This window comes from Nipponia nippon, unplaced genomic scaffold (assembly GCF_047370975.1).
Source record: "Nipponia nippon isolate SJK-2023a ecotype South Korea unplaced genomic scaffold, ASM4737097v1 scaffold_7, whole genome shotgun sequence".
Taxonomy (NCBI): domain Eukaryota; kingdom Metazoa; phylum Chordata; class Aves; order Pelecaniformes; family Threskiornithidae; genus Nipponia; species Nipponia nippon.
The window spans coordinates 37,602,836-37,618,251 of record NW_028262391.1 but is presented as its reverse complement, the minus strand read 5'-3'; the positions used below and the strand labels follow the sequence as shown (position 1 = coordinate 37,618,251).

Sequence of the window (15,416 nt, the reverse complement as noted above, 5' to 3'; positions counted from 1 at the left end):
CTGTCTGGAATGAAACAATATTTAAATTACACTAGTTTAGAGAGATTAGCATATGAAACTCCATCCAGTCTATTTCTCTTCAGTATTTTTCTTGCCTGAATAATTGCAGACTTACAAATGTACTCCTATTTCTAACAAAAGAAGGTAGTATGTTTAAAACTATGTATATGTATATATAACCATGTGGTACTTGTAAAAGTAGCTTTGATCCGACTGTCTTAAAACCCTTGGCAAACATTTATTAAGCATCAAAACATTCAAATTTGTTTGCTCTATCCACGCATCAATCCATCTGTCCATCCACCCATCCATCGTGTATAGAGATTGTGCACGTGTCTATATAGACAGTAGACCTTATTCTGCTCTCAATTACATTATAACTTAAATTATTTCACTGTAGTTACTCTCAACTCTCACTGGTCCGACATGAAAATTAGTGTCTTGTGTATCTGTATATGGAGCAAATATATACTGACACGGTGTGATGAACATATGTTGTAATGTGATCTTACTGTAAATAGGTTGGTTCTTTGGGGTTCTTACCTCATCCAGATGGGAACTGACATTCAGTATTTTACACCATTACAACTGCGTTTAGTTTTTCAACACATCTTGCTCCTGCCTTTGATCTAATCAGAAAATAAACATTCTTGATTTGATTTGCTCAGCTGCTGTCTGAGCCACAAAACCTAGATTTCATCTTGTGTCCTGAACTCGACTCCCATGCTGCTTGTACAAATCTGTTGAATTCAATAAATGTATTTAGCCTTATTAAGATTCAGGAAAGCAAATATTATCCTCCAGTGATGCAGCAGATAACAGGAGTTAATAACAAGTATGTGATAAAGATCACAGGATTCCCTGTAAACAAGATGCTACATTGCACAGAGAGCGTCTTGTCTGCATATGTTTCATAAGTAACTAGGCATCCTCATGGGCTTCTTTAGTTATTTTAGAAAGTTATGTAAACAGTATTATCTACTTAATGCCCCAAATGATATAATAATTGATATGGAAATGGGGCAAAGCTCAATAGATCGTAATACAACTCTCCATGGACTCTTGGAGATGATCTGCCTAGATTTTATTTAAATTTTCTTCTAGCTTGTATGTATGCAGCCTGTGGTTTGTTAGACACACTAGGCAGGTGTTGGTTGGACAATATTTTCTTTTTTGACCTTTTTTTCTGGAAAAAAAAAATTAAATGTGAATTTATACTTGGATTGTTATCTGTTGTAGGTATACTTTGGGGGTGTCAATGACAATGTGAAGAGTAAGATCATACTGAAAAGCTCTGATGCATTGTGTGCTGTTGTTGATAAAAGTGGATAATAACAGATTGCTAGCAGATATGGTACTCTGCAGTGGTTGTGTGATTCTTCTTGTTTAGACTACAAGAGTGGTGGAAAGAAATACAGGAGTTCTAAGAAATGCTTAAAACTGGAAAAATGTATTTGAAAATATTTTTCTGTTCCTTCTTGTGGAAAATGATATTGAAGCCTGGAGATTTTTTTATATATTCTAAAATTTTCTTGTGCAAGACTTTCTGCTTTGTTATTTTTATGAAGTAGTGATTAAAATATTTTCCCTATTCAACCACTTATTAGTTCTTCAAATATATTAATTAGTCAGACTTAATCAACTGTTTTCTCTTCCATAGACATCACATGCAATTGTCTCAGGTGTATGATATCAGGCAAAAACTAAGCTGTGTTGCAGTTGTCCATGCAAGATGAACTTAAGAACATGCAACTCTGACGTGTCTCTGTTTTGCAAAGCTGTGATGCCAGTTGTGCTTAACTATTTCTCCAGACAGTTAAGTGTGGTCTCCAGACCACTGTATTAGACTTTGGGAATAATCACTTCTCTTATTTGTACCACAATTCCCTCAGCTGTAAAATGAGGAAAATGATACAGTGGAATGTACTGATAAAATATAAGTAAAACATAGCTTTATAGAAGAGGGGAAAGTGATATTGGTATTCAAAAGAAATCTGAGATTTGATTAGACTTGATCAAGGTCACTCAGTGGGCTTGTAACGTTGCCAAGAGCAGAGCTTGGGTCTCCAGACATTCTGTCTGTTGACTCCAGCGGCCTTCCAGGTACAGAGAATGGCTGATGAATGTTAATAATACAAACAGGACAAAAGCCAGCAACTGCTCATTTCCATTTATTTTATTAAACCAAAGAATTTTTTTGTAAAAAGCGCACATTGTTTTGGGAGACAGGAAATGGATGAAATGGATTTATTTATAAAACAGGCTTATATCACTCAAATATTGTACAGCAATGAAGAGTGGAAGTGAAATGGCTCTCTGGAAGCAGGAACCACCTGCTAACTTAATTTATGTTCCGTTCTTGCATATGTGGTAGTGCCAGAGTTTCCTTCTTCCACAATAGCTTCACTGGTGCAGTGCTATTCACTTTTGCTGGCCTGGCACCTGGAGAGGTGGGACGTGTACTCTGGGGACAGCAAGCAAACCCCAGGGAGAGTACACAAGGATTTTAGTCGTTGTTTCTCCAATGACTTCTTAACAAGAGTTAAGGAAGGGCAGTAGAGAAGCAAGACATGTAGATGTGGATGAAAATTGTAGCTATTTCCTTTTTGAGCCATCCTCAAAACATTATTCAGAGGAAAAACAAGATGTGGTGGCAGGTGGAGAGCACCCATTTAGATTCTACACATCTTATGAAAAAGTCAGGACACATTCAATTCATGAATGGGGGCTCTGCAGCCACTACAGTATCCCTGCACCAGGCAATGGTAACAGGAGAGCCTAATCTTCTCTGACTCCCTGCAGGAAATCTGCCCTACCTGGCTACGCATTTTTAACTGTGGAAGATAAAGTCACATGTACAGGCAGAGGGAACCTGGTCCTTGCAGGCTGTCATTCCAAGTGGAAGATAGTAGGGTCAGTATGGGAGCAGGAATGCTATTGCCTTTTAGTTTAGTAACGTGTAACTGCTGAATACTCACTTTGCTGTAAAAATCAAGTGAAAAGGAATATGCAGAAATTGACTTTTGAAATGTGAGTAAAGGAAAGCAGAATTCTTTTGGCAGGTCCAACCAGTCTCTGAGACTACACAGCTAAGAAATCAGAACTGGCCGATTGCCTATGGAGCTGATGAGCCAGAATGGTCTGCTGTCCAGTGCAACAAATAGATAATTTTGTAACTAGTGTGTAAGGAAAGTAAGGCCTGATTCTAAAATAAGACTGCATTAGTAAGAAACTACACAATCAACAATAAGCGCACAGGTTTGGCAACTTACTGCCTCTAAGTTCTCTTCCATTTAAAGATATCCTCAAGAAATAGGCTTGTATAAATCAAAATTGCCTCCATCCCAATGCACATTTCTAAGTTAAATGTTGGAGTTAACTTATTTGGTCAAGTTTCACAGCTTTTCTGGTCAGTGAGTACTGAAAACCTGAATGAGGAAACTTTACTGGGGAAGTACTGGGTGAGGAAATAGGGGCACAGAGGTTATGTTACTTCTTCAGACCAAGTCTGTGGCAGAGCTCCAGGTGAAATCCAGGCCCCCTGGGTCCCCATTCATTGCCATCACTGTACCAGCTTTCTCTTTCCAAAAATTTTCAATGTCATCTCTGAAAAGATTAATAAATCTGAAGGTCACAGGCTCTGCATTTGTAGGAAGGGAATACATACATGATTTGCTTGGGGGAGGCTGAATTGTTGGGGGAGATTTTAATTTTGTTGTATTCTAATAGTAATGAAATCACAAACTGATTTTATGAACACCTCTCATGACACATGCTGTAGGCTCTGCGGATTCATACATGAAGCGGCTTGACTGAAAGTCTCAATGTAGCAGAAATTGAAATCAGCCCTTTGAGTGAGGCACATGACATGTTCTTCCTGGGTAGCGCTGAAGATGTTGTGGCTGACTGGTTGCCACAGATGCCCCACTGACAAGGCTCTCCATTAAAGAAGTTCAGTGTTGGGGAATTATCCAACAGACACAATGTTCTTTCTTCACACCATTCCTGTATTTATTTAGTTCATTTTCCCCCATAATACAAGGAGACTGACCTCTGCCTTCTGGTGGGTAGGGACAAAGTGACCTATTCTAGAACCATTATGCTGACAAAACTCTGTTAGTACATTATATGGAAAAGCATTCTCGGATGAAATTCGGCTTATACCAACAAAACGGGGTGGGGGGCACTGTTTATTTTAGTGCCTTCTGAATTATGTACATTTTTCTCTTAGCCAAATAAGCACCTCCTCATATTCCTAATGTGCACTGCCATGCCAACAAAAATTGCTTAGCTTTGGATCAGTTAATCCTTCAGAGATGGAAAGTTATAGCATTACCACAAGTAAAGGTTAAGTAGGACCTCTTTGATGTGCCACTTTCCTGGTACTTGTCCGTGCTAGGCAGCATGTACTTAGGGACCCTCTAATCTTGTAGTCAGCTGTAGGGTGGGGGTCTGTGGACACAATTAGCTACTCACATACAGTCCCATAGGAACCTGAGGAGAATCCAAGGCAGTTGTGCCTGGGACACTGCACACAATGAGTGGAGGGAGCAAAAGGGAGGAAATTATTTTTCCCTCTTCTTTCGGTCTTTCTCCACAAACTGCTGTGGAGATAGAGCAGCGTGACGGCCATGCTTCCTTTCTGCCTTAACTCCAAGTTGCCTGGGCATGATGCAGACCCCAGACATGCTTTCTTCTTCGCTACTTTGTTACTGATTCAGACACGGTCCTCTAAGAAGGTGTTACCTTTGATCCATTTTGACTGTCCTGCAATGTGGTATGCTGTGGCAAGGTTAGTCCTTAAGTCTCTTATTTAATCACTCTTAATTCTCTTACTTCTGGTATAACTAGAAAAAATAATAATTGTCAAACAACAAATAATCCACATATTTTGAGTTTAATGCCTAGCTGTTAATAGCTACTTAAAATATTAACTTTCCACCCTAGACACTCCTATTATTCTGTATTTTTTGCAAGCCATCCTTCTTATAAGAATGCACAGCAATGTTTTTCAGGTTCAGTGCACTTTCAATTAGCTGATTCTTTTATGTGTCTGGGAGGTAAGTTAATACAGTTATTCCTAATTTATAGACAGTGTCATTGTGGTGCATGTAGTATCTGTACCTGGGGTACAGGCCTGAAAACACTAGTGGACTACGTTCAGCAGAGAATAATGACCCATGCTAGCATGACATGTTAATTACAGTATTTATAAGAATTAATTTACCAGATTATTAAAATAAGTGTATGGGAGAGATAATAGAGTTGAGGGAAATTATAGAAGCAGGTAAATAGAGACTTTTTGGGCTCTTATGAAGCTTTCACAGGAGCGTTAAGTCCAAGACAAGCTCAGTATTTGTATATAGGGGTTGGATCCCTGAAATAATTAGTTGTAATATTGCAGTTCCACCCAGATGATATTTGCATGGTGTACAAGGCTGTAAAACTAAGGCAATGCCCAATTTACATAAACCTCTGAAAGGCAACAGGGAAGCACATGCTTAACACAGACTGTCTGTTAACCATGTGTCTCACAGCTTGATAATCAGAATTAAATGCTAGCATTATATTAGCCAGATGTTCTCCTCAACAGCACCCTTCTGTGGTTCCTTTCCATTATGTGTATAGTGCACGTGTTAAGAATCTTCTACCCTGGTCAGAGCTGTACTTAAAGATCACCCCAAACAAGAATGTGCCTTCAATGCAAGTCATAAAACTGTATCAGCTACAAAAGGGAAATGAAGCATATTCCCTCATCTCTGATGGAATGACCATTGCTTGTATTTTTTGTTCCTACCGAAGTTGATTGTAAACCTTCCCCCCAGGTCCTCCCACCCAAGCAGTTGACTGCAGTGGGAACAGGACCAGTCCCATCATTCTCAGAAATGGCAGGTGTTGTTTGACCAGGCTTCAGCTGGAGGAGTAAAAAACTACATTCAGTGTCTGAAGATGGATCTTTTAGATTGCATCAACTGAGAAGATATTTCTCTTCTTGAAAGGAAGTAGTTTCCACATGAGCAAGCAATGCCTCTGATTCTGGAGATCCTTAAGTGCTTTATTAATTGTAGTTTCCTATTCTGGCTTCTCACACGAAATAGGCTGTGTTCAAAATAAGCAAATCATAAATGATTTTTTGTTGCAAATTTCTTTCCAAAAATCTTAATAAGTTTAGGTGCTCTCATATCTGTAGAGTAAATATAATATTTTCCAACATAAATGTTAATGTCCCTTTTGAACATGAGAGATATTTAATTTTTTTCTATTAATACAAAATTATGTTAGCCAAACAGGTAATTTCCAGTTCTTACTCTTTCAAGAGTTTGTATTTGGGAAAAGGACCTGAAAGTTTTGTTCTTTAATGAACTTTTTTCTTGTGTTCATTGTACGTACTCCCGAACTGCAAGTTCTTTCAGGGTAAAAACCCGTATGGGATCTTTTTTTGCCTTCCATTCTTCCAGTTTTTCTTGCAAAGACAGAAAATCCTTGCCAAGTTCATATGCCAAAGGGATCATCGTTTCCAGCAATGGAATGTAATATCTGTGGCTGGTATGCGCACGAAGGCGTGATAGAGCTTTTTCTGCATATTCAAAGGCGCTTGCTAGGTTGTCCAGGTCCTTGTGGCACACAACGATAGCACAGAGAGTAGGGACAATTGAGACAGGGTTGCCTCTCGTCAGCCTTTCCTGCAGACCAATGACTTCTAAAAGGATTTCCAAAGCTTTGGTGTACTGGCCACCCCGCAGGCAACCATATGCTTCCTGAAGCTCTGGCCTTGTTAAAAAGTCGATAAATTTTTTTGATCTTCGGATATATTTCATAGAATATAGAAGTCTCAGGTAGTCCTTGAAGGCTAATTTTCTCTCATTGATTATTTCTTCTGTGAAGTTCCCTGTTAGAGTTTTTTTGGGAAAGGTCACATCTTCCATTTCTTCACTAAACTCCTCCAGCAGATTTCTGTGCAGTTTCTCAAAATCTGAATAACGCCGTTCAATTACAGACTTGTTGCTGTCAAAACTTCCTGTTTGCAAAATGATGATTTTATACATCTAAACACAATGAAACAGAAAAATAAACATGAGAAGGACCATTCCAGCCCCAGTGCAGTCAGATTTTGTCTGTTATTGCGCTTGTATATTCCACCAGCCGAAACCTTCCCGCACCAATTTTATGTGTGTAATCTTTCTACTCCTATGGCTTATAGCAGTGCTGCTAAATTAGTTGCTTCCTGAGATTATGGTGCATGCTCAGTGTAGGCCTGATCTTTGAAATATGCAGCCATCAAATTAATAATTCCCACCTCCTGCTGTTTTGGATTTTTGTCACCAGACTTAGCCTTAGCGTGCAAATAAGCTGTAGATAAACAATACACTAACAGATCCCATCCTGCAGGGTGCTGGGAATGGTGAACTAGCAGCAGACTGAAGCACGTAAAATCACTTACAAAGCATTTCTGTAGCTGTACTTTGTTTATAACAGCCATGGCTGCTGCAATCAATCATCTTCAGTGAACTGAATGGATTTCCCAGACTTAATGTTGAATGTAATCTATTTTACATTGGTCGTAATACTCAGAAATGTTGTTTGTATCAGACATTTCTAGGGATTTGGGGGTGTTATTAATGCTGTGAAAGAAGAGGGAGTATTTGGCAGTAATATTTGGTGTGTGCAAAAATAAGATGGAGCAACTCCAAAGCCTTTTTTCCCCTCTAAATCATTGTCCTGTTATTCAAACTTACTTGGCATATAAATAATGCAAAAAAATGTGACATTTCTGTAAAAATCTGTTTGCTATCCAAAATCCTTCACTAACAGCTAACAGCAATGCTGTCCCACATTAACAGTACTCAAGAGTATGTCTTCCTCAGCTCTTCACCAGCCTCAAAATGACTATAATAGATGTGATATTAGAAAAATAACTGCAAAATAAAATTGTGTGTTTTGTGTTGTACAAATAGATTTTCTTCTGGTCCTGATCCAAGCATATGATGTTGAGGAAGGGCCAAATCCCTAATGTGCGTAAACCAGTGGAGCTCCACTGAGGCCAGCTTTACTGTGTCATTGTACACCAGCTAAGGACACGGACTGTCGACCTTGCTGGCTTTTGGATGATGATCATGTTCACATTCAACTTCACCCTGTTCCCGTTGAATTATACGGGAACTGGAGCAGTTCTACTCATGCCAGTTGTTTTCTTTGCTGCTGTTGAAGGGTGCAAACCAGTACTAGCACTAGTGTCTGTCTGATTATCTTCCTTGTTTTTCCTTAAAGAGAAATTCTCTCTTTTAATCTTCGTAAATGATCTTTACAGGCATTCCTTGAAAGGCTTCTAAATTTGAGCTGACTTCTCTGATCTCTTTTCATTTGTAAGCTCTGTGACATTTTTCCTATACTTTGTCCTGCTCCCTGCTGAAAAGTGTATATATGCCTGACGCATATCCAAAACAATCATAAGAGCAATTTTTTAAGCTATCATTTTATCAAGGGCAGCTAAGTGAATAATTTACAAGTACTTGTTCTTTTTTTATTTGTGGAATGTTCATGAAAAAGGGAAGAAATACCATTTAATTAGACTATCATTCAAATTGGCTAAATTTTGTTGTAATGTAAATCTTTTTGGCTAGGCGTGTAACATGGCTAAGTTTAACTGCTTCCACGTATGCTGAATGATACTCTTGTTCTCCTACAGTTATACTAAAATAATTTTTAACTGTTCAGCAAGCTGGATACTATTGGGTGTATGCAAGAATGACAGCATCTAAGTAGGTGTGTATAACACGCAACAAGGTCTTAGGACAGTCTCCAGAACATTTACCTGCTTCAAATTCTACCGAGCTGCATCACCCAGTATCAGCGACACTGGTATGATTCTTAGCATTTTTTATCTACAGATCTCAGTGGTTGTTGCAAATGAGGAAAACATCCCTATCTGAATTTCACAGGAGTACTGAAAGAGACTGGCTCTAGATCAGTCTTCCTGAAGGCCAGGAGCAGAATCAGAAAAAAAAAAAACAAGTCTCAGTACTGTGAGTAAAGATACAAAAATCCAACCCGTTCTGTTATTCCTGTCCCTCATACTCGTGTTTCACCTTAAAAATATGACAGAAATATGCCATCTAATGGAGCTCTAGGTAGGAAAGGGGAATGATCCCAAGTGATCTAGCTGGAGGATGTCTTAGACTGTCAACATCAAAGAATTTTGCATTTGTGCTAACAAAAATCTCTGATGTGGAAGTTATACAAATGCAATGCAGCTGCTACAGCAGGCTAGCTCAGTGGAAGTGTAGCTATATTGATATTTTTATATTTGTGTGAATTTCCTTAATGTTGACAAGCCTCTGGGTGTTAAGGATACTCAAGCTACTTATTTACTTGATATCACTTTTCCACTGCTGCAGATTTTGTGAACTGACTGTCAGAGGGTTTTTTTAGGGGCAGATTCCACCAGCTATGCCCATGTGAGAACAGGTTCTACTTGATATGATCACGGCTTGCAAAACTTGGCCCTCAGTAAGGCTTTCATGTAGTGAGGCATGCTGTGTGCTGTGCAGACCCCTGTAGAGTGAATAAAAATTAATGATTTTCTTACTTATTAATGTCTTAGCTTACCACATATTTAGATAAGTGGTGCTCTACAATTCTGGTTGATGGAATTTCAAAAAGGAGCTTGACTTGTCTGCACTGGCTCTTTTCATTCCTCCAGTATTCCTGGAGCTCCTTAGTGGTCATCGAAGAGTTGGGACTTAGGGATGCACTGGAATCTAAAAACAATGTATTTAGTATTTCAGATTAGAACTTTTGCATTTGGAAAGAAAACTCTTATGCATTTATTGTGAAAGGAGAGCCTAGAATTTCTGTTGCTGTAACAGCAAGACCTAAAGACTGTTAAAATAAGTGATTTCACTGCTAATAAAGACAGGTCCAGATACTTTGAGGAAACCTATTGTGGCCTGAAATTTTGAAAGGCACCAAATTGGCTGCAGAATACAAAGTTACAGAAAAAATACTGACAAGAAGTATTGTATGTCTAGATTGTAACCTTGGGCACAGTCTGAGCAGGGGGTATGCTTCACCATACCAGAAGTAGCCCTAAGAAACGCCAACTCAAGTCTTCTGAATCAGATGTTTCTCGAGGCTTCTTTGTTGCTAAAAGGAGGAGATAGTACAATGCAGCTGCAAATTCAGACATATATTCAAATACTGACCCTATTCAAATATTGGGTTTGTGCAGTAACAGGTGAAAGCTGAGAAAACATGAATATCCTAATCTTAAAGGAGAAACTTGGATAACCAGCTCAGCTGAAGGAGGAATTCTCACATCCTCTTCTTCTTTTGTAGCTGAACTGATGCCACCGTTCGGCTACAAATATTTTTATATACCTCCCTCCCTTCCTCTCTCTCTCCCCCCACAGTCACATACACACACAAACATATATGTATGCATATATAAAAATGTAGGACAGCTCGTTGAAGAGTTTGCTTACAGGGGAATTCAACGTAGCTTTTCAAAAGGGTGATTTCTCTGTCTTTGAAATCTACTGGCAACAGTTTTCATCAGGTGGCATACAGGCTAGCAAAGTGGATAAAAGAAATGGAATGTTTGTATTTCAGTGGGCACACCAGTCCCAATTTCTTATCAATAATGTCTCTGTCGATGCAGTCAGCTGAAGTCAGTCTGCAATATATCTAACGTTCTGACAATGGAGGTGAATGACCACAAATGAATGGGAAGATAACAGCTTGATGCAGAAATAGAATTGTAAAGGCACCATAGTACTCTTTCAGTCGCCCCACTTTTACATGTTCTTAATCATTTGGCCATACAGTTTCAATTATCAAGGCCTTTGGGGTTTGGCTCAATCTCTACTAAGCATATATCTCCTGAGACGTGGTGTTTATGACATCTTTGCAGGCTGAAAATCTTGATGAAATTATATATATTTTGGATTATATATAAGAATTTATTCAGTAACAGATGACAGCAATCTTAGGCATAGTAAAAGTTCAATGCTGCCTCTTCATAAGGCATGTGAGAAACTACTGCTTGAGATTAGCTTCTATCCAGTTCTTGGTGTCCTTGCTGATACTGCCAAGAAGTTCAGATTTTGTGATGTACAGAAAGTGCACTCCTGAGACTGGCCATCTGATGATCACTGCTTTGGTCCCTGGTGTGTAAATTAAATCTGGAATACTTTCTAGGCACAAGGGATTTAAAGGGAAAACTCTGTGTGTGTGTATACACACCAGGATGTGCATCTGTTTCATTATTGCTACATTATTACTCTGAGTTTAATCAAGGATTATCTTCAGTGCAGTATAGCAGTGTAAATCTGGACTACTGCTGCAAATAATAAAACGAAGTTTTTTATATAAAAGATTAATGGCATCAATAGCTACATGAAAAATAAAATAAAAGGATAGCATCAACCTTGCAGGTCATCTTTTTCTGGGTTTTCTTTTCTCACTTGACGTGAAATTTCAGCTTTGGGTTGATTTTGTTCTTCATCAGTTGGACTTGGGGTAGAAAACGTAGTAATCCTGCTTACAGCTTCCAACACCTCCCTTTCTGCTGTGCAGTGTGAGTCTTGGTCCATTGCAAGCTATCACTGAAAGATTACAAAAAATATGACATTCCTTAGTAGCATGCCTTCAGAGTACCCAGCCTGGTAATCTTTTTTATTGACTTACTCATTGTTCTCTGTGAACTTGTATGAGGGCAATGTAGTTTCATAAAAACTAAAGTAATAAATAGAAATATCTAGATAGCTACAAGTGGAGAATCATCCCTATTACCATTGCCACTGAAAGTGTTTGGATATCTTTTTGGCAGAGTAAAATCAAACATGAAAACCATAAGAAGTTTTGTTGAATAAGATTAGGTGGGGACCTCCATTCTTATCTATAAGAATTTTGTCATAAACTTCAGTGGAGGCAGATTTTTTCTCCTTGTATTTTGCCCTCAAGCTTGCAAGTATGAGTTCAGATGAACTAAAATCTTGGAGATAATCAGTATAACTAGCAGCCTGGCTCTCTTATAATGCTGGAATTTACTGTTCTCAAGACCCAAAAACTTGCCATCTGCTCTTAATCACAACCTGTAGGACAAAATAGGGTGATATCTAAAATAGTATACTTTTGTCATATTTCACAGTTTCACGTTCTCTCCAGAGACTTGTCTCTGTACTTTGAGAACAAAACAACTGACTCTGACAATTGCTAGGTGGAAGGAGAACTGAGTTTTCTAATTATTATACAGAAGCCTTCTGCCTTTACTTGTCCTTTTAACCTACATACTGTGCTTGTAGTAGATCTGTATGCCTGTTCTGCTAGGACTACTATTTTACCACATACTGATAAAATGCCTAACATAATATATTCCTATTCCATGGATCAGACTGGCCATTCTGCCGCATGAATGTCTCCCCAGGATTTTATTTTTTAAAAAAACTACCTGTTACATCATTGTGTTATACTACCAGTTGAAAAAGTTCTAAGAGCATCCTAACATCTTTGCAGGGTGCTGTGTTCTGTTAGTTAGCCTGAGAGAAGTGTTGCTCACAATTCAGCCAACAGGTGAAAATCAAATAACATAAAAACCTACTTAAAAAAACCCCAAGTCTCCTGCTACAAATGTAAAAATAATGCCCAAGCAGCGGTTATTAAGTAATGAGACGGTTTAGGACAGGGATGTTTCCACATATCATCTTGCCTCCACTTGTCTACCACACAGTTATGCAATGCTGGATACAAAGGTGAGGAAACTCCTTCAGCAGACCTATTGATTTCTGGCAAACTGTGAGGCTATAAAAAGAAAAGCAATTACTTTCCCCACTGGAAATAAGGGAAGTGCAAACCACTTTCCTCTAACAGAAACCCTTCCTTTGCCTGTCTTGGACAAGCAAGTACATACGCGTTGTCATCCTTCTTAACAAAAACATCGTGGAAGCCTTTATTTTTGGACTTCAGACTAGGACATGAAAGTTCTCACTGTTCTTCTAGCCCTCCTTAAGATCTGCTTTTTGAATGTGAAGAGTAGCCACCTACTTATTGTCTAACTGCTCAGTCTTTTGAAAATCATGACAGTTTATCCCAAGAGCATAAACTTGCAAATATTTGTTTTTAATGTAAAGTTAATCTCAAATATACTAGATTAAATGAGGAATCTGAAAATGGCTGAACAAATTTAAATGACAACTTTTTTCTTGGTTGTGAGTTGGTATAACCTTATAAGAAAAATTGTGTTTATATGCAAGATATATAACCTTATATATATGCATAACTTTATATACATAAAATATGTATATATATGTGTGTAGATATACAAAAAATACCACTTTAAAACATGATTTGCCAAAGAAACACAACGCACTTGTAAACAGAAGAATGCAGAGGTGAACATTATGATATACAAGTCTTCTGCCTTGAATATATCTGCCTTGAAAACTATCTGTACTTCATATAAACAGTTTCGTTTTCACAGCTAAAAATCATTGTAAGCGCTTTTAACTAAGCTACTATTTATTTTTACATTAAAAAAAAAATCCAAAACAACACAAAAAACCTGTAATGAATTACACAATTTCACTTTGAGCAGACACTCATCCTGTTCCGTTTCAGGGTAAATGCCACTCCAACTGCTTCACTGAGTTGTAAGTAACACCAGAAACTGAAGCACACGGAATACTTACCTGGAAACTGCGAAGAGCTTTTAATTGTGGTGCATGTGTAGTCTGTACGAAGTCATGAAAAGCCTGCTTCGCATTTTCAAAACGCAGAAATGTCTGTGTTTTCTTCTAACAGACACAACCTGTGTTTTATAAAAAGGAAGGAAGAAGTCTTGATTAAATCAGACTTCCTCGTCCAATTGGCTCACTGGTTCAGCGCTGACTGATTACGCATGAAATTTCCTATCTGCCTCAAACAGCCCTTGTGTTGCCTGCGGGTGAGGCATGGCCTGTTGTCCGCAGTGCAGCTCCAGCAGCAAGGGCAGGTTTGCAAACCCGAGTGTCAGGATTACACGTGCAAACACAAAGTCTGGCAGAGGAAAGAGTTCAACAGTAAATAGAATTACAAAATCAATGAAAACTTCTCTGCATGGATTTCTGAAACCAAAAAAACACACTGCAAAAGAGATTAGGAAAAAAGAGCCAAATATGTAACCATACTTATGTGGAAAAATATGCCTCTTGGGACATCTTTAAAAGACAGACTTAACATCCAGTTCAGAAAAGAAAATGCAGATGGTACCACAATAAATAGCCTCACTCTATGTAAACTTGCACTTCTGACAGAAATCCCGATTCCGCACAGTGCTTAAACATATGATTAATTTCAAATATCTGCTTAATTAAAGTTCAAAAAGGAGCATTATCATATCTGACATGACTGCTAAACTTGAAATGTGCTTATGTGTGTGCCTAAAATTAATCCTGTGCTTAAATTCTTTGTTGAACTGAGGACAAAGTGAAGAAGAATGACGCATTAATCCACATGTCCGTTGGCCCAGATGCTTCCTTTTGCAATTCACTTCACTGTGGAAATTTGGTTTAAAGCATCAGGATAGCTATTTCTGGGGTAAATAATATGGATGCTATCTTTTTTTAGTAATGCAAGTTTCCCCATTGCCAAAGCTCACTCACTGGAAAACCAAGCGATTTTAATGCGGCACAAATGTGGGAGGCAAACATCCAAAGGACCACATGGATCCTGCCCCACACATTCCTTTAGAACAAACAATTTAAAATAATGTAAAACCAGGGCCATAAACTGGCAATGCTTCTCTTCTGCTTTATTTGCAACATAAAACAATGCCAACTTTAACTTGGACTCAGTCTAAATGTAGAAGTTTTGCCAAAATAGCTGTCAGAATGATGAAAAATCACTCCCATGCAGCTCCAGCCATACTGGCAAAAGCCCTAGTGTAGATGCCGTTATATTGGCAGAGTCCTTTAGCCAGTTTAGCACGTTCCATGTGGAAAGTGATTTAAGTTACACCAGAAAAGAAATCTGTGCTTGCCAATACAGCTCTAAGGTGTAGCTATACCAGCCAACCCTTTTAAGTGTAGACAAGACATGGGTTTCTGGCTCAAGTCTCATTCCTTTAAAGTTAGATTTATGGGTTTGGTTACAATTGTGAGCAAAAACCAAGGGGGATTTCAGTGCATTTCACTCACGCTGACAGTTCACAGATGTATCTAAGCTTTGAATTCTGAATCTGTTAATTTATGTGTTGCCAAAAAGCAATGTATTATTTTGTGATGCTTAGTGCTATTGTCTTGCTCTTGATAAAGCTAAAAGAAAAGAGGAAAGTACATTTTTCAGTATATTATGTGTGACCTCTACTTTCAATTATTTCAGAATAAGTCAGTCCTAGTCAAATTAACCTGGATGATTAAAAAAAAAGTGAAATCTGTTATTAT

General features: G+C 38.3%; 1 protein-coding gene across 1 annotated transcript; it reads right to left on the bottom strand.

Annotated features, from left to right (window-relative positions):
• Positions 1–2,221: 2,221 nt before the first annotated feature.
• Positions 2,222–13,822, bottom strand: SNX20 (sorting nexin 20). The gene is made up of 4 exons (XM_087739591.1): positions 13,686–13,822; positions 11,426–11,603; positions 9,607–9,758; positions 2,222–7,046 (listed from the first exon to the last, which is right to left on the bottom strand). The coding sequence occupies exons 2-4, from the start codon at positions 11,589–11,591 to the stop codon at positions 6,378–6,380; spliced, it is 987 nt and encodes a 328-aa protein (XP_087595717.1). The 5' UTR covers positions 11,592–11,603; positions 13,686–13,822; the 3' UTR covers positions 2,222–6,377.
• Positions 13,823–15,416: the final 1,594 nt, after the last annotated feature.